Genomic DNA, 23,226 nt, shown 5'->3' with positions numbered 1-23,226 from the left:
TGATGAAAAGTCTAAATAACTTCATCATTGATACATTTCTGTTTTTTGGGATCCGATAATGCAAATCCACTGATGCACTCTGAAGAGAGTCAGTGCAGACCACGGAGGAGAAAGCCAGTCAGTACTGGAGGAAGTTTGATGAAAAGGCTAAGCAGAAAACGAAACGATGAGTCATCTTTTGGCTTTGTTGCAGGAAATGAAGGTTTCTAAGGAAACATTTGTACACCTATTATCTTCCAGATAATATCTGTTTGTGCCCGTAGACTCTATAACCAGGCTGAAGATAAGCAACAACTTTATATCTCAGGTCGACACAAACAAGATAAAGTAGCATGATTTAAATGGTGAAGAGTGGCCTTGGCTATTTATAAAGAATAAAAGAGAAAAATATGACGGACTTCTGTTCCTACTGCGATGTTTTGATCCAATTAGCATCTAAACAGCAATCAGCTTTTTCTCCTTAGACGTATCATCTGGTGTAATGACCTCGGCATCTTTTCAACAGACATGACCAGGATAACCATCGTCGGACTGAAACCGGAGACGACCTACGAGGTCAAGATGTCCGCCATCAACGGCAAAGGCGAAGGCGAGAGCAGCCGTTCCAGCACTTTCAAGACGGAGCCAGTCCGTAAGTGCCTGCCTCTCCTCCCTGCTCCAAACAAGCCCTGACCCTGCAGCTTTGAACCTAATGCAGCTCACCCCACCGCGTCCAGCAGAGCCCAGATGCTTCAGTCCTCTTTTCTCACGCCAAGCCCCGCCGTAGTCCTCCTCCCATCAGACGGGAGCACGAAGCCACCGGCCGCTTCCTAACTCAGCTGCCTCATAGAGTTACCTCTGCAGGATGTATAACGTGTGTGTTTCTGTCCTCATGAATGTTTGTGCCGTGCGAGATGCCTTTGCATCTTTGCCCACAGCTGAGGTGATTTAGACTTTTCTTTCTAGACACTTCATACGTATTTATAAATCTGATTTACACTTCACTGCAGGGAGACGCAGCTCCGTATTTATAGATCACCGGCAGCATGAATTTTTAATATCGCAGCCACAGGTCAAGTCCTCCTGAGGAGAGTTTAGATGTGGTGGTGGTGATGGCAGTGCATGATGAAGAGCAGAGGTACTTCAGGAGGCTTTGAACTGTTTTTTTTTTGTCGTTTTTTTTTTTTTGTTTTATGAAAAGGAGCAAAGTCATTTGGAGGAAGATTATTAAGCACACAGTGAGCTCCAGACTTTTTTCTGAAGGGGCATCCAGTGGTTCTCTGGAAGCAGGATGTATCACAAGCCCAGCGCCTCCTGCACTCCACATCTGCACAAATCTGACAGCGGCCGAGATAAAAACGATTCAGAAATAATCCATCTTAATGGTTTTCTGGCTATGTTTTCTCATTCCTGAGGGTTAGTGGGAGAAACCCGGGATTGAGTGAGCCGACAGACTTCATTCACAGTGAGCCAACACATTTTAAGAGCTGAATGTAACATGATCGACATATTGAAAATTATGGACAATACAATAGAGGCGATAAGGAGGATAACATTTTAGACCATTAGTCCTGAGGTGTCCTAATAACCTAAACTAGCTTATTTAAATATGTAAATGCATTCATCAAATGGTCCACTTAATGAAACTTAGTGCTGACAAAAGTCCAGCAGGGCAGAATCTGGTCGTCTGCTGTGTTTTCAACATACAAAGTTTTTAAAAATTAGATTTTGCCATTCCCATTTTTTCTTTCAGATCATACATGTACAGCATCTTTCACATATACTGCCACCACTGGTAAAGATGTGTAAAACCCTTTAAATAAAACAGCATCCTCCATTCAGTGCATTGTCACAAGAGGAAGTTTTTTAACGTAGCAGTCAGTTTCAGTTGTCTTTTAACGTGCTAGTTATTGCTCTGATTGTGAATGAGGGAAGGTTTAGGTCTTTCCTCATTTTGAAGAATAGCTATGAAAAGTGGGCCCCATGTGTCTCTCCATATGTATTTGCTATGAAAACAGGAAGTGATGAATTAAAAAAGAAAATACATTTGTTACATTTAATTCATAGAGGTTGTTGGGGTGCCATTGGTTGTAATACTGCAGATTTTGCAAAAATATAAAAAAGATTAATAATGCAGATTTATTTTCTATGGTGAAGGAATGGACTTAAACTCAATTTAAGATTTTTCTTAAGTTTCTTTTGAAAGTGTATTTTACACATTTTTACCAGAGGTTGCCAAGTTACAGCAGGCAAAAGGTTGAGATCAATACTGACTAAAAAACAGCACAGATGTTTTTTTTTAATTATTTGAGTTCCGGTTTCCTCAGCTAACATGTTTTGCTTGTATAAACTGGTGATTTTATTAAAGTAGAACATTGTTGCTGTTTTTTTTAAAGTGACCACAATAGATAGTTCTAATTGGCTGCTTTATGACAGCAATGTCTAATAGAAAGCATATGTGAAAGTTTAACTTAAAGAATATGGACTGAGAAAATTGAATAGATTAGGGCAGATTGTACAACGTCTTACAGAGTTTTGAAAAATTGTAAACATGTACCTTTTTCAAAACCTTTGTGATAACAGATGTATATCTATTGGATTCTGAACAGGAGTAATTTATTCCATTTTCTACAGGCATTTCAATATTTAGCATGAACAGCTTAAAAAAAACAACAACACTTAAGCCAACAAAATGTACAGTGTTTCAGTTTAAAATGTGCTCTTCTGCTTCATCACTTTTAGTTTAGTGCAGGCCTGCTTCAACTTTACACTTAGCACCAGTAAGTAAGGAGACTTTTATTGATTTAAATGTTTCTCTCGCCACCAAATGCCCATCCGTGCGCAAAGAAGCGAGGAGGTAAATTTCTGTTCGATCCGAGAGTCGCTGCTCATTGCTGTGGTCGGACTCACTCAAACAGTGGTTGGTAGGGTCACGTTGCTCTGGCTCTTGTTTCTTAGAGCCCAGTTGCTTGTTTTTGAGTCCCTGTAGATCTGATAAAAGCGGCAGAGAAAGTGAGGCAGGAGGAGAGAGATGAAACTGACGGAGATGTTGTCATGGTAACACCAAAAAGCTGCCTTTAGCACATGAAGAGTGTTGAGATTATGTTATGGGTTTTTAAAATTTTTATCTCCATATATTTTTACTTCATTCGCTGCATTAAAGTTGATACTGGAGGACTTAGGAAGGAAACTTCGCGCACCATGTTGCAATGCGCATGTCATGCATCAAACAGGCTTTTATTGTTTGGATTTTTGTTTGGCAGAGCGTGCCGAATGCACACCAGCAGAACTGAACCTACAAAAATTTGCATGTTTGTAGGTTTTGGTGACACAATTTACTGTAGATCAGATGACTGTGTGGTAAATTTAGGATTTAATTATTTTTTAGTCATTTTCAAAATATTATGTTATCATATTGTAGCTTTATCTAGGTGACACAAGTTGAGGACGTGTAGGAACGAGATAGCGGTGGTGGAAACAATCTCTCTTTTTTTGACACGTTGAGATGGGGACACAATAGTTCTTATTCTGTTAAAAGAAGAAGTTGATGGTAATTAGTAACCTAAATTTGAGGAACACATGGAATTGCACTGAAAGTGAAAATGACTGGGACAAGACTCGTACCATATGAAGGTTATGTTAGAATAAGCTGAAATCATTGCAAGCACGCCACCACACCCTGCAACTATCAGCCAGTAGAGCGTCAAGCAAACAATATCAAAGCCCCACAGAACTCAGAAAGTGAAGCAAATTATGAGATTCATTCTAGTGTTTGTGACCATCTGATCCATGGCAGCCAGATCGGTGTGTGCCCTAAAACAACAGCAGTGTTTTTTGGTGAACAGATGAATAAATCACATACATAGCAGAGGAGTTGCAGAAGGATTTAGTTTTTCTAAAGTGATAAAAAGGTGTTTTAGGCTCATTATTTACCTGTGAATGGAGTCAGCTGTTTGTTAGTTCACATTCAGGCGAAGCCTTTATTTTCTCTCAGAGCTGGAGGTGATATTTTCCAAGTATTCTTTATTTGTCTGAAGTATTTAGGTACGCATTATTTTCTATTGAACTGAATCATCGATTTATAACTGATCCAAAGCCTTCTGAGTGAAAGAACTAGGTGATGGTTCTCTAGCTCAGAAAAATTTCTTAGAAATTAAGCATTAGTTTCTAAGAAGATCAACAAAGCTCCATCATGTTATCCATTCTGAGGATCTTTAACCTTCTTCTCATTCAGATCTTCACATCAGGTTTCATGAATGGATGGTTGTTTTCCTGTTTGACATCCTTTGTCTCCTGCTTCCATCTGCACCTCATCACCTCGCTAGCTCCTGTAGAGAAGTCCCCTTCAGCATTTTCCTTATTGTGCCTGATTCAGCATTGTTATGAAGATGTTTAATCTGGTGTTCGAGCAACAAATTCACTCTTCTAATTTTCCACTAGTCTGTAGACATAAAATCGAGTTCATAGAGACTTTAAATTGCATTTGCAGAGCTGTGAAAAAGTGTTGTCCCTTGCAGATTTCTACAAATGTTGCTGTTTTGCCACATTAACATCATCAGACTTTTTAAATACAAATTCTTTTTTTTTTGGCACACTTCTACTGGCATCGTCCAAGCCTGATTACTGTTTGACCTGAAGAATCAGGAAATGACTTCAATAGATCCCGTCTGACAACATGAAATAGTCTAAAGATCTCAATATGCAACAGTTCATGTTCTGATCGAAGCGAAGAACAGATTGAGCCTGGAAAATGTCCCAAACCTGTTTCTAAAACCTTCCACAATTGGAGAGAAAGACCTTCTCCGACCAACCAGGAAGTCACAATAACCCAGAACCACATCTAAAGCTCTGCAGGTCTCACGGCCTCAGTGAAAGTCAAAGGTCACGATTCAATGATACGACCGCACAAATACGGGAGAATTTCAAGGCCAATTCCAATATGTTCCACAAAGAAATCTGGGAATAGGCAAATTTTCCAATAATCTGTGTTTACATTCAACAGAAAAATTTGCTCATGCTGAACCACGAACATCTGGGGGTTCACTGTAGTTAGATTACCTTTAATATTGATACTGATGATCTAAAACATGGCATAGAGACAAAAACAGCTCAAATCTGTGAGAAATCTCTAAGGGTCTCAATGCTTAGAGATTATCCTATATTGTAATTTCTGGTATTAAAATCCTAGAAGAGATTTTTAAGTTACTCTTGAATTAAAATATTAGTAGACGGAGGGCTGGAAGTCATTACATTTCACTTCCTAGTTGTGTGTTATGACAGCATCTTTTAAAAGAGTGAAAAAGAAGAGAAAGCAAATGCATAATGCTCAGGGAAGCGGTGTAGGAGAACGGCACAGGGTTAATGATGCAGCAGGACACAGCTGCCCTTTTTCATTGATCATATTTCTCATTTTATTGTTTCTGTTCTCTTTGTGTTATTGTTTTCTCATGTTTTTCCCCTCCATCTATTCTGTATTCCACTGGACTTCTCAGAATATTCTCTCACAAGTAAGTTCTTCTTCTCCCTTTCTTATCTGCTTATTATCTGCAGTTTGCATCATTTCCATTGAACATTCTTCATTGTTAACAATGTTAACGACGAAATGACGTCTTTACCGATTCCCATTCATTCATCACATGTCCATTTCCTTAATGTAAAGTCAATTGAAGATGTTTTCACATAGGTGCGATGACAGTAGTGATTTTTCCTGTTTCGCCTTTTGTGTGAAATGCAGCAGTGACTCAAATCACTTTCAGACATGGAGAAAAGACATGAACCCTAGAGGAGGCCTGAGTCACGCAGTAATCAATGTCCATCCAGATCATTTTTTGCAATAGCGCAAAAACTTTCGGTCTCTGAAATAAATCATTCAGACTGAAACCGTCAAAATATTCCAGAAAGTTTGTAACCAGAAAGTTTGTAACTTAGTCTGTAAAAGAAGTATTCATACACCTTGAATTTCTCCACATTTTGTCACGTTTGTCACAACTACGAGGTTTGATGAAAACATTAGAGAGCAAACAGGATCACGAGGACCAAGGAATCCAGCAGACGGGCTGTTTAAAAAATTTAAAGCAAGAGTTGGATTTTAAATTTAAAACAGAGTTGGGTTTACAATAACTTCTGAGTTTTTGAACATCTCGTAAAGCTCTGTTCAATGTGTCATCCGAACATGGAGACAGGAGGAACCTTTGGTTCTGCAAAGTACCAACTCAGGGTGCTGAATACAAAGTGAAGCCAGAGTCTTCAGACTTATCTATAAAATCATTTGAAATCATGTGCTGTTTGTCTTATATATCAGAATTATTCAGCACTGTGTGCTAATCTATCACATAAAGTCCAAATAAATTACTTTGAAATTTCAGGTCTTGATGTGATAAAATGTAAAAAGGTTCAAAGGGTATGAATACGGTCGGAAGGCAGGTAAAGCAGCTGCGCTTATTCTAAAAGCCTGACTTAATTTGCACCTTAATTAGTCAGACAGGATGGAGGCAGCGTCCAGGGAATAAACTCCAGTTATGATGGAGATGGTGTTTACTTCAAAATGCTCTTATTCCTACACTATGAGGAACCCAGAATCCCGCAGGACCATAAAATGTTGGACTCAATTTTGGGAAAACAAATATTCATCCAACTTTGTTCTTGTTTTCAATGACTAAAATAATGACTAAAAAAGTAATGACTAAAATATGCGCTCTGACATTTTCATCAACAAAAACCATTGTTTGTTTTTCTGTTTTGCTCCCTAAAAAAAAAAAAACTTAATCAGATTTTAATGGAAAAGTAATTTTGATCCAGAGTCAAAACTGAATTAAAATATGCTAAGCTGCTATTTTTTTTTTCACTAATTATCCTTCCTCACCTCAACTGAGCTTACCAACATTTTGCCTTTTTTATTTTGACATGATTTGAACCATGAATAATAAAACTGGGTGTAGATTTATTTCCCTGTAGAACTCATCAGCTCTGACAGGTTATTTATTGTCATTAATGCCAATTGCATCATCATAGGCCATACTTTATAGTTAGCTCTCATTTGCTTTGTTACTGAAAAACCTTAAGTTTTCAAATATATTTGAAATGCAGCCATTACAGCAGGTGTAATAAATCTCCACACCTGAAGGTTTAACACATTGAACAGGACTTGAGCACGCTGTTGGTGCTCAGCTGTTGTCCAATCAGATGCTGGGTCACGTTAACAGCAGCAGCAGCTGCATGGGAGCATTCCTGCCGTTTGTGATCATCACTAAGCACTGAGGACTCCTGCTTCTCTCACGCTGTTTTCACCATTTTTCAGTTGCATCATCGATCCCACCTGCTATCGCTGCACCACTATGGCCATTAGTGAGTATATGCGAGTCCAGCAGTGTGTCTGTCACATCTCTCTCTCCCGCCTGCCTGCTTCACACTTAGCATAGATGTTCATTAATATCTGGTGTGGCTCACAGGAGGGATCGTGTTCCATGTGATGAGCATAACCAGCCCAACACAGAACCAGCTTATATTGGCAGCTTAACTGCTTTCCTAACTCTGTTGATTCGTCCTTAATCCCACTAACACTTACCAGTTTAAAAGGGACAAACTGACTGGTTCTGCAGGGTTCCTACACATTCGAAGTTGCACACTTTTCTCAAAAGATCTCAGAACTTTTCAACCGATTTTAAACTCTAAAGTTCATCTTGAATATATGACCAAATTTTCTAGATGGATGGATGGATAAAAATATGGAGCGACAGATGGAAAGCTGGAGCAGCTGGTGAGATGATGGATGGAGAGACAGTTGAAAAGATGGACGGACGAAGGATGAAAGAACAGAGGGTCGCGCGGTGGGGTCGATGGACCAACAGATGGAAGGGTGGATGGACAGATGAGAAGATGGATCAACGGACACAACTTTTAAATAATGTGGAATTCAAAAAAACTTTGAGAAAACAAATATTTTTGCTTACTAATTTTTTCAAACTAATCCCAATATTTGTATATTCTTAATTCCTTTCCAGACTGCATAGGAACCCGGTTTGTGGTTGTATATGTTTATGTCTTTATGTTCCCCGTAGGTTAAACAGCTGTGAATCTGTTTCATTATGACGAGGACGTTTGCGTTTCCTGTGGCGCTGCTCTTACTGAGTGAATCAGTGATTTCAGAACTAACGTGCTTTTAGTAGAGGTAGCGATAAAATACTAGCATGTTGCTGTAAAGGTTGTGGGTTTAAATCCTAACCTTTGTCAAACAGCATGTTTATATGCTTTTGTGTTAGCATAAATAGTGAGTCATACTTACAGCTAGTCAAACCTTCTGTCTTAAGACTGTAGCTCAACAGGATAAATCTTATTGATGTTGACCAAACCAACGTTGGTGTCTTAGTGTAAGATTGTTTCTGTTGACCAACTAAAAGTATCATTTTAACTCCAATTTTAATGTTTTAAGATGAAGAAAGGTGATATTTCTTCAAAGAACAATCTAATCCCATCATTACACTAACTCCATCCTTTATCATGAGTTAGGATTCCTCTCAGCATGTAGTCTTCTATCTAATCCTCCAAACCCTGAACATACATAAAACATCTTATATCATCATATCAGTTCAACTTCCAAATGTCTTTCAAAAAGCTGTCTTGTCATGACTTCCTGTAGTCACCACGTTCCAGATCAAGTCCTTATTACGTAGGAAATCAAACCAAGAAGAAACTGAGGTTTGTTCTGCTGACGTTGTGCAGGACTTTGACTTTCCCCTGTGGAGATGGGTTCTTTCTCTTCATAAAGGGACTCAGCTACTTTTCACCCTGGTACTAATTAGCATCTATTTGTAATCCAGTCATGTCTATCACAAATTCCTTCTAACCCACCAGCTCATAAAACTGTTGAGAAATCCATCAGGTTTTCTAGGTTCAGTCTAAATTCATTGCAGGTTTATAACATTGAGTTTGTGTTTTACTCTTCATTGCTTTTGGGTGCAGGTGGGTTTTGTACTTTCAGTTCCTACTAGCGGGTATCTGGAGTGTGTGGCATGTCGGGGTAAGTCAGGCCACAGAAGAAAGGTTTTACTGAAAGGTGCCTTTTCTTTTCTGTTGATTTATTTTTCTACCTTCTCTCTGCACACCAACCGATTTCTGACTCAATTTTCTTGATGAGTAGATCTTATAAAAGGACAGCTAGAAGAAGGCTAGGGAGTGTCTGTGATCATTATGGAGAATTTATTATGAGACATACAAATGTTAACCATCAATATAAATGAGCTTCTGTAGTTCGATCACTTACATTCCTTCATAGAAACTCTTTATCTCACATTATGTAGCAAACAGCAGGTTATATGTCAGAAAAAGGGAATTGTTGTTGCTTTTCTTTCCTTTTCTTTCTCATAGAAAGTATTCCTGGCTCAGTGGGTCGGTGTTCAGCGGTTTCTGTCCTGGTATTGATGGAGCTGATGCTGCCATTAACTTTATTTTAACCTCTCTTCTTTTTTTTCCAATAGAAAGTACTACTGGTCCAGTTCTTCTGTGTTCTGCTTCCTTAACAACTTGTTTTTTTCTTTTCTACAGACACTGGTTGTTCTTTTCTACAGACTGCACTGATGGTCCAGCTCTTTTCTGATTAGCTCTAAAGACACTGCCTAAGCTGTTGTGGCCCTTAACGTGGTGTTCTGTCTTTCGTTTTAGAAGAGTTCCCCTGACTCACTACATTATTTGGTCCAGTTGTAAAACTTCCTGGACAAAGACAGTGATAGTTTTGCTGCCATCAACGTTTTGCATTTTCTCCTGGGGTTTTTAGTCATAGAAAGTGCTCCTGTCTCAGGTCTCTTTCATTGACAAAGTTATTAATAGTTACTGCTTCCGTGATCCTGTGTTTGTTTCATGTGTTTCTTTTCCAGAGAAGGAACAACAGGCACAGTGGTTCTGTGTTTATTTTTCATTTATGGTTCATACTGAGCCTGGTTTTGTTGGATGCTCACCTTTGTTAGAAAGGAGATATTTCTGCCCACTGGTGCCACATGCTTGCTCCAAACTGCTGCTAAGTCGATGTCTGAATGCGAGCAGCTGAGCTCTGGTATTTTAGAAGTTGCTTTTTTGGGGGGGGGATAAAAAAACAGTTCATGATATGAATGATTTATTTAATATTTGAATACTACAATATCGTGAATGTGTATTTTTGTTCAAATATAAGATAGTTAGTCTGACACCGGACTGTGTTGGTGTCAGACGGTGTTGATTTATTCCTGTGTGGCATGAATGGACTAATTTGGATCTTATGCAGAACCGGGTGGGGGGGACTTTAACCTGCTGCTCTGAACAAGAGGTTGCACAGGAATCACTGACACCACGCTTTTTAATTTCTTTTTTTTTTTTTAAAGTTCACTTTTAACTGACTAACGTTTCCATGTGCATTGCCTTTGTCTATGCAATAACCTCAAGGAATCCTCTAAATGAACCGTGCGCTCTCTGTAGTTCGACCACACTGGTCATGTCTCAGACGCAGGTTTAACAGTCGGCTGCTGTTCACAGCTCCTGCATCATCATTCAGTTGCTCCTGCGTCACTGTGACAAAGGTAACAAATCCTCAGGTCTGGTGTCTGTCAGGTCTTAGATGTGTCAGCCGGCTGCAGACCCTCCTCAGAACGCCATCCGGTTCTGCAGAGGCCCGGTAATGGATGTGGGCCCTGCAGAACCAGGTGAGCTGACGCAGTGAACCGTCTGAGATCTCTGGCTCCTGAGGTCTGACGGTGTGTCAGGTTTTCATGTGTTCATACTTAATGTGTTGTTTCACACTTGGTTCTCATGATTGGTACATGGAAAACTGCAGACGTTCCTCTTTCATTCATGCCCACATCCGCTCCAAACCCAGCTGCTGCGTAATTGCTTTGCTTTCTTTTTAAATTCATTTGCTGTAGATCGAAGGCGACGTTGATTTTTTATTAGGTTTTTTTAAGCTGCCTTGTGCCTCTTATCTCCAGTAACCTTTTTAAAAAGATTCAGTTGAGGGATTAATCTGCTCCTCTTGTTTTGTTTTGCTATTTTGTCTCTAACATTTTCACTTGTTTTTTTTGTTGTTGTTGTTTTTTTGTTGACACGTTTTCATCATTTCAAAAATGTTTTTGTATTTTCCATGTGGCTCCCCGCCCCGCCCCTCTCCCCGCTCTGGCCCTCCCGTATTTTCTTTGACCAATCATGTCCGTGCGCATCATGTGACTGCGCCATGCGGCTCTTGCATGGTGCTGACGATGTGGTCTTCGGTGATCAACAGAAGGTAATTTTTCTTTCAAATTAGATTGAAACACTTTAGATCATTCTGTCATTTTTCATTCAACTTTAGCAGAGAAGTACTAAGCATGAAATCATCACACCACAGATATTTCATATCATTCATCATCATGGTTGTAAAATGAGCCCAAACTAATTGGATTTAACCTATAATGGGCCCAGGTTTCAGGTTTAAAAAAAAAAAAAGTTTCATGTTATATTTGAATTTTTAGTGAAACTGAATTTAGGAGACTGCCTTAGCTGGGAGCCATTTTAATACAAATTAACAGAAATAAATGTCTGAATTATTTTATTTTATCTGTAATAAATTTAAATCAGGATTTAAATGTGGGACTTACACCACGTTCAGAATAAAGTGGAAACTGGTTACAGTATCTGGAAAATAATAATAATAATAATAATAATAATAATATAATAATAATATAATAATAATATAATAATAATAATAATAATAATAATAATAATAATAAATGAATGGAGCACTAGACCTGTTTTAGCCAGCTGTCCAACAGTGTGCAGCAACAGGTGGAGGAGGGGCAGTGCTATATTACTTTCTATCAGCCAGATGAAGCTCTGGTTATCTTGACACTTTCTCACAGAATCCCTTTAGAACACAAAAACTCTCTGCAGTTTTTAAAACCGTACATTTTCAAAACCCAATACCGGAACAGACTCCTCCCTAATCTTTGTCTTCCGTTTAGTTTTTCTATATGTTCATATTCCTGGGTGCAAAAAAATGCCGTAATGAGTAATATTTTTCTCATATTTGTATTTATCTTATGCATCCTCACAAGGTGCCACCTGTAGCCATCTGCAGCATTCTGACCGCTCAACACGATCCTCCACAGGATCATTTTCCATGCTTTTCATTTTAAACGAGTTTAAACTCTCACGCTCCACTGACTGGACGCACTGCGACACGTGTGCGTTTCCGCAGCTCACCCTGCAAATTAAATTTCTTCTCTTTCCTCCTCCCCACACCTCCTTCCTGTTTGCACGTGTCTGCGTCCTTAGTGTCATTTTCTTCTTGGTGGGAGCACAAATTTGACTTTGTTTTGCTTTTTGCTCGGTTACGTTCAGCAGCAGACAGAGGTGTGAACACAAAACCTAGAACTGCTTCTGTATGTTTCTAACTTCTGTTGTCTCTGGTTGTTTGCTGGGATGTGAGGAAAAGGTGCCACCGTCTGCATGTGGATTCCCACCACCTACAGGCATGACTTATTTAGAAGTGATGGGTGGTGGGCGCTCCACATGCTCCACCCTCTTTGTGTGGCACCTACTGTACATTTTCCAGCCCACAGTCTGAGTCTCTCATCCTAACCGCTTCACTTTCTCTCTCTGAGTGTTATAGCTTCAGAAAGTTTGTTCCTAATCCAGACTGATGCTTGTGGATTACCGCTCTGAATGCTCCACTGCTCCTGCTGCTGTTTACTAACACTTTCTAATTTATTTCCAGCCTCAGTCATGCTCACCCCAGCCTGCTGGATTGTAGTCTGCAGCACTCTAACCCTACAGAATAAAATGTCGTCATGCACATTCATCTCATTAACTTCAACTGCTAGCGCTGATCTGTAGAATATTAAAAATCTGTGCAAGAGAAACTTTTTTAGGGCAATTTAAAATAAATGCATGAATTCTATTTTCTCCTCTCCTCCGCTTTCCGGAAAATTAAAGCTCGAGCCGTGTGCGATCTGTTTTCGAAATTTACATAACCAATCAGCTTACAGCTAATGAGTTTTTGTTTTTTTTTTAGTCGCAATCTCCACAACCATCACAAAAGCGCATGAGAAGGAGCAAACATTCAAGACAAAACGCACCAAGAACCGCGCTGACCTTCTCTCCCATAAGCCTATGTAAATGTTATTAAAAGTAATGGGATAACATGTCCAATCAAGGCCTACAGGCTCATTATCCTGCGACCGAGCAGAAATTACCCAGGAGGACGGAGCTGATAATGAGGAGCCTGGAGGAGAGCAGCACCTCCGTCAGAGAGCAGCCTGCCTAAACCCTCATGCTGTCCTTCAGCTGATAATCCACACGCAGTCAATTCTAACGCTTATATCATTCCTCACCCTGGCCTTAAAATGTTGGTTTATTTCTGACTCAACAAGTGCTTCAAATTAGCTGCTATGGTTTATTTATTTATTTACTTTATTTTTTATTTCTTTTTTTTTTTTTTTTCCAAATGTCACATGTTCATTTGTTGAACAGAAATGATATCTCTTCATGTACAAGTGCAGCGGTACGAGTGGTTCAGGTTTTGGGAATGAAGCCACTCCAACAGGGTTACTAGGATACACTGATTTTTTTTTTTAAACATGTTTTTTTGTGACTTCTTTAAATGTCACTTTGCTATGATCAAAAACAGATTCGAATCGACCATCTTATGACAAGAAACAAACCAGCTTAGCTGAGATTGAGATTTTAAAATTCTTCTTTTTACTAAATACTATCTAAGCACCCTGAGCAATTATTGACACCCAGGTAAAAATGTTTGTGATGTGTAAATCTAAATATTCAGTCCCTCCAATGTTTTTTTTTTTTTTTTTTTGCAATTGTACTATCATAGAAAATTATCAAAATCAACAAGTCCTTGCGGGTTTTTTTCTCCCTAATGCGCCATTTTGAGTTTATTGCAAATATTCAGCAAAGATGGTCAAAAATACAAATGACTGCTAACTCCCACCTGCAGGTGGCAGCATTTCTTACTTCTACTACACTTCTGCGCCTCAGCCTTACTTGATGTACAGCTATTTAAGTTCGTTAAAGAATAAAAAATACTTGTGTTTTCTTCTCATTTTTTTTCTTCTATATGTAGATTCTGGAAAAGGCTTACTGAGTAAAAAATAATGCAAAAGTAATTGCAAATATGTCTAGAGTAGCACCACAAAATCTATGATTTTGATTGCAAAAAAATCACAAAATCAGGAACTGTTAAAATGACTGAATATTTATCTTACCCATCCATTCCCTTAGACTGAATTTATTTAAAATACAGAATTTAATTCACCTCAGTTGTAACTAAAGTCTGAAGAATGTGGATTATCTTATTGAGCCACTTTTCCTGAACCAGGGCTTTTAAATTTAAATGAATGCTCCTAATTCACACTTCAATCTCTAAATAGCAGCAAAGTGCTTCCAATATGGTCCTTGGTATGTGTGGAATGTCTGGCAACTCGGCTTTTAAACTGGATGACGTTACAAGCCAGTCGTCTACAACAGAGTTGGTTTTCTTGTAGCCGTTTTCCTGAATTATGAAGAGAAAAACACATCTTTATTTGAAATTCATGTTCTTTAGCACTTCCAATTTGGAAGAGTGGCTAAATTAGCTTCTCATTTCCATCATTTTTCTCTCATCAAAGCATCAAAAGTCCTGGATTACTAATCCATTTCCTGACATTCTGATTTACCTAAAATCATAAATTAAAAATGCATCCAGTTACATTTATTTCATGGGAACTGTTACAGATTTAGCTTAAAATATCTATGGTTTCCTAACTTGGGATTAATATTCAGCTATAAATACCTACGGTCATACTAAATGTTGAATTTATCTTAAAGAAATAAACATTAAATGTTAGATACAGCAAATGCTGTGAAATGTATGCTTATTTTGTAGGCTGTTTATAGGCCATTGCAAAGGTACCAATAACTGTTAGGGCATAAAAATATCCCCAAAAGGCTTTTTTTGAGTTTGGTCCTTTAGTGTCGACAGTGTTACAGTATTATACAGGATAAACAAGGGACAGCTTGTATGACAATATAATTAACATTGCATATACATTTTACAGTCATCTGAATCCAACAGCTTGTATTTGAAGAAACGGTTCCATTTAAAATGAAGTCGGTTCCAAAATCTTGTTCAGCATTTACCCTAGAAGAAAACTTTGGATTATTGTCGGTTGGGTTCTGTGTGAAGTAGTGATTAGTAGTAAGTGAAACACCTGATGCATCCAACACACCTGAATAGGATGGCTGTAATGGAGGTACCTCGCGCCTTAAGGTGGTAAACTTTTAGAGAATTGCTCTGACTGTAGACTTGGTTAAACTTAAGCTAGTAGCTATTTTATTTTACCCATTTTAAGATGGGGAGCTTAGAAATGGAATGCCATGTTTTATTGTATTTCCTACATCAAAGAGTTGTCTATCGCAACAAACTTACACAAAAGCCCTGAGCAACTTGTGAAGAGTAAAGTATGCATTTTGAAAAATCTACTTCATCTACATTTTTACCAGACTTTAAGAGTACCAGAAGGTGTAGTCCCAGCGATTTCCTAACAGGAAATATTTATTTATTTCTAAATGTGGAGTTTTTTTTTCCCTCAGTGAATTAATGTACTCAAAATTGTGGTTTTATTTCTCTGAATTTTACAGTGTGACATGATGCTGCAAATTCAAATTCAACTTGCCATGCAAGGAAATCCCTGGCTACTCTGAACTCCTTCACAAAACCCCTTTTAAATGAAACCCAGATATTTTTCCTTAGTTTGTGCGAGTGAACTTAAAATGCGTAGCATCTAGAACACAAACTGGGCTAAACATATTGATGTAACTAATAATAATGTTCCGATCTTGTGCAGGGGAACCAACTTCTCCCATACTAGAAGTCACACCTGTAAAGAGCAGTAATTCTGCTAAAGTCAAGTGGACCAAGCAGGATGACGGAGGCTCACCCATTAAGCACTACCTGATCAGATACAAGGCTGTGAGTACACCGGGCAAGGAGGTAACAGGGTGCCACTTTGCCACTTTCTCCATTTCTTCACCAATTAGCATGAGGAAAAAAACAAAGTCCTGGAGACACCCTGCTGGCAAATGGCAGCAGGAGATACCAGCTGGGTTCTATCAGGAGGAGAAGCGCCAATAGCAACACAAAACACATTTAGCCTCACTTTAATCCAAGCTATTGTTTTAAGGCAACAATTTGTATCGTCTCGAAACAAACACACGCTCCCAGACTGGGTCCTGCCAATTTTAAATGAGCATTTTTCACTGGGGAGAAAGGAAAATTACCAGTAACACTAAATCCCCAGTTGGCTTCCAACCAGTGGTTGTTTACAACTGAGTTCTGTTAAATGGTAATTTAAAAAAAAAAAAATCATTTTCATACAGAAACACTAGATTTGGCTTCTGAGAGGATCTTTCTTTGAGAGGAGCTTAGCTAACGTTTGGGCCACCTCGGCGGATGTTAGCTGCTGGTTGCGATTCAGAGTTTGTAAAACTAAAATACATTTTAGACTTCATTTAACCTGGAAGCCCCAAGTGAGTCGATGCAGATCTCTTATTCCAGACAGTCCTGGTCAAATTATGAATCCAACTGAAGCAAGACATGAACAAAAACTGTATTTTATAACTCTAAACCAGATCCAATCAGACAAAACATTTCATGTTTTAGGTCACTTGAGGAAATCAAGCTGATTTATATTTGTTAAATGCCAGAATACCAGAATAATAAAAATGATTAATATTTTAGAATATATTTTCTTCAAATTCAGAAATGTACACATTTTCTCACTATTTTGGCCCAGTTCTCTTGACCTTCTAAAGTCTGACAACAAAGTTTGGTCTGCAATCATAAGAGCAACAAGACATGGTGGCAACAAGACAACTGGCAACAAGACCCAGATTGGGTTCGTTGTCGATTGAACTTTCTGGTTGAGGTTTTTGTGAAGTACACCAGAAAAACTCCCTAAAAACTGTAAAATTCCCCTGTATTTGACAGACGAATGTAACATGATGTTCTTCTACCCTGGGATGATCCACATGCGTCAATGTCCGCATTTCTCTTCTTGATATCTTGACTCATTTCTTTAGATTTTCCATGATGTGCCACAAGGAAGGCATGTGTTTGACATGTGATTAGAAATACGTCAATAAGTTGTGAATTAACCTATCAGAAACTTAATAAGCTGGTATATCATCTGAACTTTTACCAGACAGTTTACAGGCGTGGGAATCTTCGTGCATGTTAATCCAAACAGACCTAAATCCGAAAAAGTGTGGTTACTTAATTTCAGTGTAGTGTATGCATAAATCTGGTTTCAACATGTTTTATTTTATTTGGACTGGTGGCAGGCAGGCATTCATTTTGAAATAACCGCCTCCCTGTGCTACACTGTGCTGACGCCTGTCCTGTCTGCCGCCCCGCCCCTCACCAGAAGCATAGTCTGACTGGAAACCGGAAATGCGCCTCCCCTCTGCCAGCGATTACGTAATGCTGAATGGCCTGGACTGGAACACGGATTACGAGATCCTCGTGGTGGCGGAGAATCAGCGGGGCCGATCCGAGCCGTCCATCACTTCCTTCAGAACAGCTTCCGAGCCCACCACCGTCCCAGGTACCACTTCCATCATTCCGCCTCAGACATCCACACACAACACCATCTCAGGCTCCCACCGTGACCAGAGGGCCTCTGGATTTAAAGTCTCCGACTTGCACTCGTGATCTGACATGAATAATCTAGGATCGTCAACGCAGTTTATTGGGATTTTATTTGGTAGACCAAAATGAAGTAGTTCATAAATGTGACGTTTAAGAAGAATGAGGTAAAAATCGAAGATTTTGCCATGCGTTGGTGTTCAGCCCTTTTTACTTTGATACCAGCTGTTAGTCCTCCCTTCATGGCCTTTATGCAAGAGTGGTGAGAAGATGCTGTTTTGGATCTTCTGTCCATAGTTGTTCTAAATAAAGGATGCTTAGTAACAATAACATAATGAACAATCATAATGGTCTTCATGGAGTCAGTCAGAGGTTTCTTCAGATCTGCTGTAACACAGACCTCTGCCACACAGCTGTCAGCATCTGCAATGACTCCTTAAAGAAACGTGCATAGTTTAAATTACAACACCTTTTTGATTCATAAAGTACTTTTGAATTGAAATAAACATACAGTGAGAGCTGCAACGGAGTTGTGGAGATTAAAGCATAATCGGGATTTAAAATGACCAGAGCCGCCTCTAACTGAATCTGTGGCAAGATTTAGAAGACAAGCTCCGTCAAACCTGATTGAACTGAAACCATTTTGCACAGAAGAAAAGACAAAAACATGTATTCCTACATGTGGAATGCTGTTGGAGACCAGGCTGAAGCGCTTCTACGAAGTACAGACTCAGGAATATCAATTTACTGCACTTCATATTTATGGACTACTGTATGCTAGGCTTCCACAAAAAATCCCATTCAACTGCCTCGCAGTCTGCGGTTGTACTGTAAAGGCTTGAATAATTTGAAAGAGGCGGAACATTTCTGCATAAAAATGTACATTTTTATCTACATTTTTATTGTAGATAAAAATGGATCAGATGTTTTAAAACTGCAGTGTGTTTTACATGGGGGACCTGGTCACGGTCAAGCCTCTGCTCCGTTGTGTTTAAATGGAACCTCGTGACCTCGGGCTGCCTCCCCGTCGCGCTAAACCTGAGCAGCGGAACAGATTAATCACTGTCTGTCGTCTTCTACTTCTCTATTCTCTCTATTTTCATCCTCTATGTTTCCATGTCTCCCTTCTTTGTTTTTTTTTTTGTCGCATAACGCGATACTTATCACACCAAATATTAAGTTGTGGTTTTGATGGGGTGTTAATACTTTTGCAAGACTGTCGCGCTATAAACGGGTTCAGGCAATTCCTGTAGCGTCCAACAGCCAATCAGAAGAGTGAGCAGACTCACGGGATAAACTGTGCTAAACATCTACGTGACGTTTCATAGAGAGCAAGAGAAACACAGCAGATGTCCTGTTTCACTGATGACCTCCCTGACTTGGCCTCATTACTCTCCATGTGTAAAGGCATCCTCTCTGTCTCACGTCCTCTCATGCTGCCTCTGTCTTTGCTTTCGCTGCTCGGTTTAGCGGCTCCCGCAGCTTTCAGGATGTGTTGCTGACCTGAATGCATGCTGTGTGGCCTAGTTAGGTGGGGATCCAGCCCTTTTTTTTTTTTTTTGCATGGTGCCTCCTCCAGTTTAAATTAACGTTTGCCATTTATAACTAAAATACCCAAAAGGCAATTTTTCTGGCTGTGCATGGCACATGAAGAAACACGTTATTTTCCTTGTTTTATTATCTGCCACATAGCAGTGGGAGGTTTGGATCTCTTCTAGTTCTACCGTAGCAGAAGTTAGCCTGGGTTTCATCCAAGTCGCTCCCTCTTTGATTCCTCTAATTACTTCCATTTAACTTTTGTTTTGTTTCAGTTTATTCTTGTTCTTTTGAAGTGATTTTTTTTTTTTTACCCCAACTTTTTTTTTTTTTTTCACTACAAGCTGCTCTGAACCAGTTTTAGCTGAAGAAAACTAAAGGTTTATTTTTAGATGCAGCATCTGCATTTCATTGAGCGTGTCCCTGCAGCTGCTCCTGGTTATACTCACTCAAAACAGCTGCTGCTCCCAAAACAAACAATCAATTTCACCTTCCAATCCAAATGCAGTGTTGATGTGCAGTGGAGACATAATTTGTTGACTGTTTTTTTTTCTGTTTTAAACGTGAGCTCCTAGTGTGGGAACTCAAAAAAATATAAATATTGCATTCATTTGAAGCAATTCTGATTCTGTAACAACTTTTAGCATCTTAGCATTACGTTGTAATGCCTCTCTCCTCTGTAGAGAGATTAAATATTAAGTTAAATGCAAATCGATGAATCAGCATTTCACTGCAGAGCTGACTTACAGAATTTAGTTTTGTAGAAATTTAAAATTTTGTGCAACATTTAAAAAGATATTTTAATACACACATATTTTCTTATGGCCTATGTAATCGTGACAGTTTACCAGCAGACTGTCGCTGACGCCCTACAGAAGGAGAGCATGTGGCTTGCTCTACAGACTGGCTAAAGAGGCTGGCTCTACAGAGATTGCTGTATTCATGCAAAAGCAATAGAAAGTTAAGCGGAAGGAAAAACTTGTGGTTAATAAAAAAGATCCACAAGTATCCACAAAAGATAACCACAGCCTTACTGCAAAGTATGTCCGTATGTCTGACCAAGTGCTCTGCACAAAGCACTTGGTCGGGGATCCTTTTGCATGAATTACTGCATCAATGCAGCATGGTACAGAGGAGAACTGTGGTTGTGCGTTTGTTTTGATTGTGCCCTTCCGCTTATCTGTAACATTGACTCTGCTTTCTCTCATTGTTTATTTGACACCATGGTAATAAAATTAGGATTCGAAGCTCTGAAATTTCCTGGTAAATGGCTGTGCTGACGTGGGACTTGGTAGAATCCAGTATTTGAGTTATGGTGCCTCCCCACATTTTTTCCTTTCACTCAACTTTCCATTAAAATGCAGAACAGAACCATGTGAAAATAGTTTTGATTTTTTGATTATTTTGAACCGAATTACTGAAACAAGCTTATTTTTAAAACATATTCTGCTTTATTAAGATGCCCATGACGTGCTTCTCACTTACTTGCAGATAACTGTAGCAAGTACTGTCAAACATCCAAATCTCCCCAGCTAAGGTTAAAGCTAAAGTAAAACTGCTGCTGAGGATCTGAACCATGCAGTCAGTCACCCATCCATCCATGACTCAAACCTCATACCAAGCTTCTGTACTGGATGCGTTGTTTTTGCATGTCCTCTCCGTTTTTTGTGATGGTGGCAGAAGAAATGGTTTCGCTGCGGTTAGCTCCTACTTTTATCTTTTCTTTGTGCATGCTTCTACCCAGAATGCTTCTTGATGACAAGCCTGATGTACATGACATTTTTGAGAAGTGTGCAAACAAGATTTCTTTGTACTTCCCCCTGCTTGTTAAGTTGTTCATAATAAACTCTGTTGTCAGGGTTACGTTGTTTTCTCATTCAATAGATTTCTATTTCTGCTGTAATTAAAGGAGAATCCAGTTTATGCTAAGATGTTTCTTGCCAGTCTGTATTTCTGGAATGTTAAGAAATGGGAATCCTGAACATCAAATCATTTAGGTTCATTCAAACTTTTAGTGGCTTTTAGAAAGTTTGTCAGATTTGGACTCAAACTCATGGAAGCTCAAAGAGAAAGTTGTTTAAATAAAAACGTTAATACTATCTCAATAAACAAACAAAGCTTCCTTTTCAAGGTAACGAGTTAATTTTTTTTTTTTGATTGTTTCACTTTAAAAAGTCACTTTTGACTTGAAATTCTGTAAGTTGCTTGCTGGTCATTAGCAATGGTTATTACAGTTACTCTGGACAGTACACGGCGAGGACTGTTTTGATATGATACTCTGAGTAAAACAATAATTTTCTTAGTATTCAAGCAAAAACAATTAACACATTTTAACATCAATTTCTATAGTCAAAACTGAACATCTAAATGATTCCTCCTGCTTCCGGAGGCAACATCAATCTGATGTGAATGTTTGGTGTTGTACCATTTGTTAGTTTAATTGTTAGTTTAATCCATAGACATAATCAACACCTACACCAACTCCTGCTAAATTATGCAGTTTCCAAGTGTGCATTGAATATATTGTGAAATAAAACAGACTTAACAGATATGCGTCTGCCCGAAGAGTTTAATTTTGTGTTGTTGCAAGTTAAAGAAATCTATAAAATCAGGATACTTGAAGCAGAAACTTATCTCAGGAACTTGCCCAAGTTTTTCCACACTTTTATCTTGAGATTATGACAAAACGTCTCTTTTTGGTTGGATACTTTATCTGAATGACATCTAAAAAAGTCTCTATTGAAAATGAATTAGAAGCTCTCCATTAGCCATGATTTTCTTTTGATTGCTTAGTGTTATTGTGTCTGTAGGATGTAACCATTCACCTACATCCGTTGTGCATTACACCACTAGTCGTTACTAATGAGGAGGTAATGTCTAAACACATTAGTTTAGGTTAGTTTTCTACATTGAGGTTTTCATTTAACTTCACACCATTCTGCAGCAGAACCCCAGAGTCAAGTTCTCAGGAACTTAACTCCAAATTATTTGCAAAATATCCACCTATTTTCATAGAGCATGTCTAAAATAATTTTAAAAATGCAACTTGGGAAGCTAAAATACCTAGCAACACTACTACCAGCATTTGCAGGACAACCAGTTCAGGAACAGCCTTAATTTTTCTTGCCGCTGATTGGCCGTAACCCCAAAGGCGGAAACATGCTAACCTAGATCAAGATTGTTGCCTGGAATTCCTTCCTTGTTGTCGTCATCCCATCACCTTCCATCCATTCCTGCCATAAAACATCACTCATTGGGTGTGGTACTAACATACTAAGACTTTCTCTTTTTTTTATTTATTCCTCTGCCTTACAGTTCCCTTCTTTGTATTCCTCTGTTCAGTTTTAAAAAATCGCCTTTTCGACTTGGATTTCCGAATTTCTGACCTATTTTTCAATCTCTCTCTCCCTGTTTTCCCTCTTTATCTCCTGCTTCCCTTTTCTCCGTGTCCTCTCCCTGTCTCCATGTGTGATCTTCTGGGCACCTATGGACCATGACATTGCCATGAACACAAATTTCTTTCTTTGTTTGTACTTTTATGTTTGTTATTTTTTTAATTCCACTTGATGACTATCACTTAAAAAAACAACAACTTGTAAATATTGCCTGTGTGTGTACTGATGGCAAATTTCCAGCTACCCTGGGCTGCCAGTGCGTGTCTTGCAGTCTGGCGACTCTCCTGCTGTCAGCGCTGACTTTGCTCTGGCTCTCATAAACTGATTTTGTTCAAAGAGAAAGAGGAGAATCTGGACCTTTTCAAATTTGGGTTCAGGCTCCTTTGCTTTCTATGCCTTCTGACCTTTGTGCAGCCACACACAAGTTTGGAAACAAAAAGATGACGAGTCAAGACCGTTGGTTTCATGTTATTACAGGGTGCTCAGTACTTGCATCATTTTCAGATTTGGGGGAAATTTATGGTTCAGTTCACTTTTTCATCTGTTTTCATGTTGAGCAGCGCTGTGAAAAACTATCTGCCTCTTACAGACTTCTCCTGTTTTGTTGCTTTTGTCACACTTTAATGTTTCAGATCATCAAACACATCTTTGACTAAACAGTAATCGCTTTCAGTGTTAAAT

General features: G+C 38.9%; 2 protein-coding genes across 2 annotated transcripts; both read left to right on the top strand.

The window, feature by feature from the left end:
• Window positions 1-507: 507 nt before the first annotated feature.
• LOC111607943 (neural cell adhesion molecule 1-like) lies at window positions 508-16,102 on the top strand. Its single transcript, XM_023330118.1, has 3 exons — window positions 508-631; window positions 11,219-11,221; window positions 15,816-16,102. The coding sequence occupies exons 1-3, from the start codon at window positions 508-510 to the stop codon at window positions 16,100-16,102; spliced, it is 414 nt and encodes a 137-aa protein (XP_023185886.1).
• Window positions 16,103-17,406: 1,304 nt separating this feature from the next.
• LOC111607942 (neural cell adhesion molecule 1-like) lies at window positions 17,407-22,906 on the top strand. The gene is made up of 2 exons (XM_023330117.1): window positions 17,407-17,573; window positions 22,786-22,906. Exons 1-2 carry the CDS (start codon window positions 17,420-17,422, stop codon window positions 22,863-22,865), a joined length of 234 nt encoding a protein of 77 aa, XP_023185885.1. The 5' UTR covers window positions 17,407-17,419; the 3' UTR covers window positions 22,866-22,906.
• The last annotated feature ends 320 nt before the right edge of the window (window positions 22,907-23,226 follow it).

This window comes from Xiphophorus maculatus, unplaced genomic scaffold (assembly GCF_002775205.1).
Source record: "Xiphophorus maculatus strain JP 163 A unplaced genomic scaffold, X_maculatus-5.0-male Unplaced_Scaffold_BN000201F, whole genome shotgun sequence".
NCBI lineage: Eukaryota > Metazoa > Chordata > Actinopteri > Cyprinodontiformes > Poeciliidae > Xiphophorus > Xiphophorus maculatus.
This window is presented reverse-complemented; position numbering and strand designations above follow the sequence as displayed.

Excerpts from the sequence above, each read along its gene's own strand:
- LOC111607943 (XM_023330118.1), top strand. The coding sequence starts at position 508 with ATGACCAGGATAACCATCGTCGGACTGAAACCGGAGACGACCTACGAG.
- LOC111607942 (XM_023330117.1), top strand. The coding sequence starts at position 17,420 with ATGCGCCTCCCCTCTGCCAGCGATTACGTAATGCTGAATGGCCTGGAC. Across the intron at positions 17,574-22,785 it reads CGAGCCCACCACCGTCCCAG|CTACCCTGGGCTGCCAGTGC; the intron begins GTACCACTTCCA and ends GCAAATTTCCAG.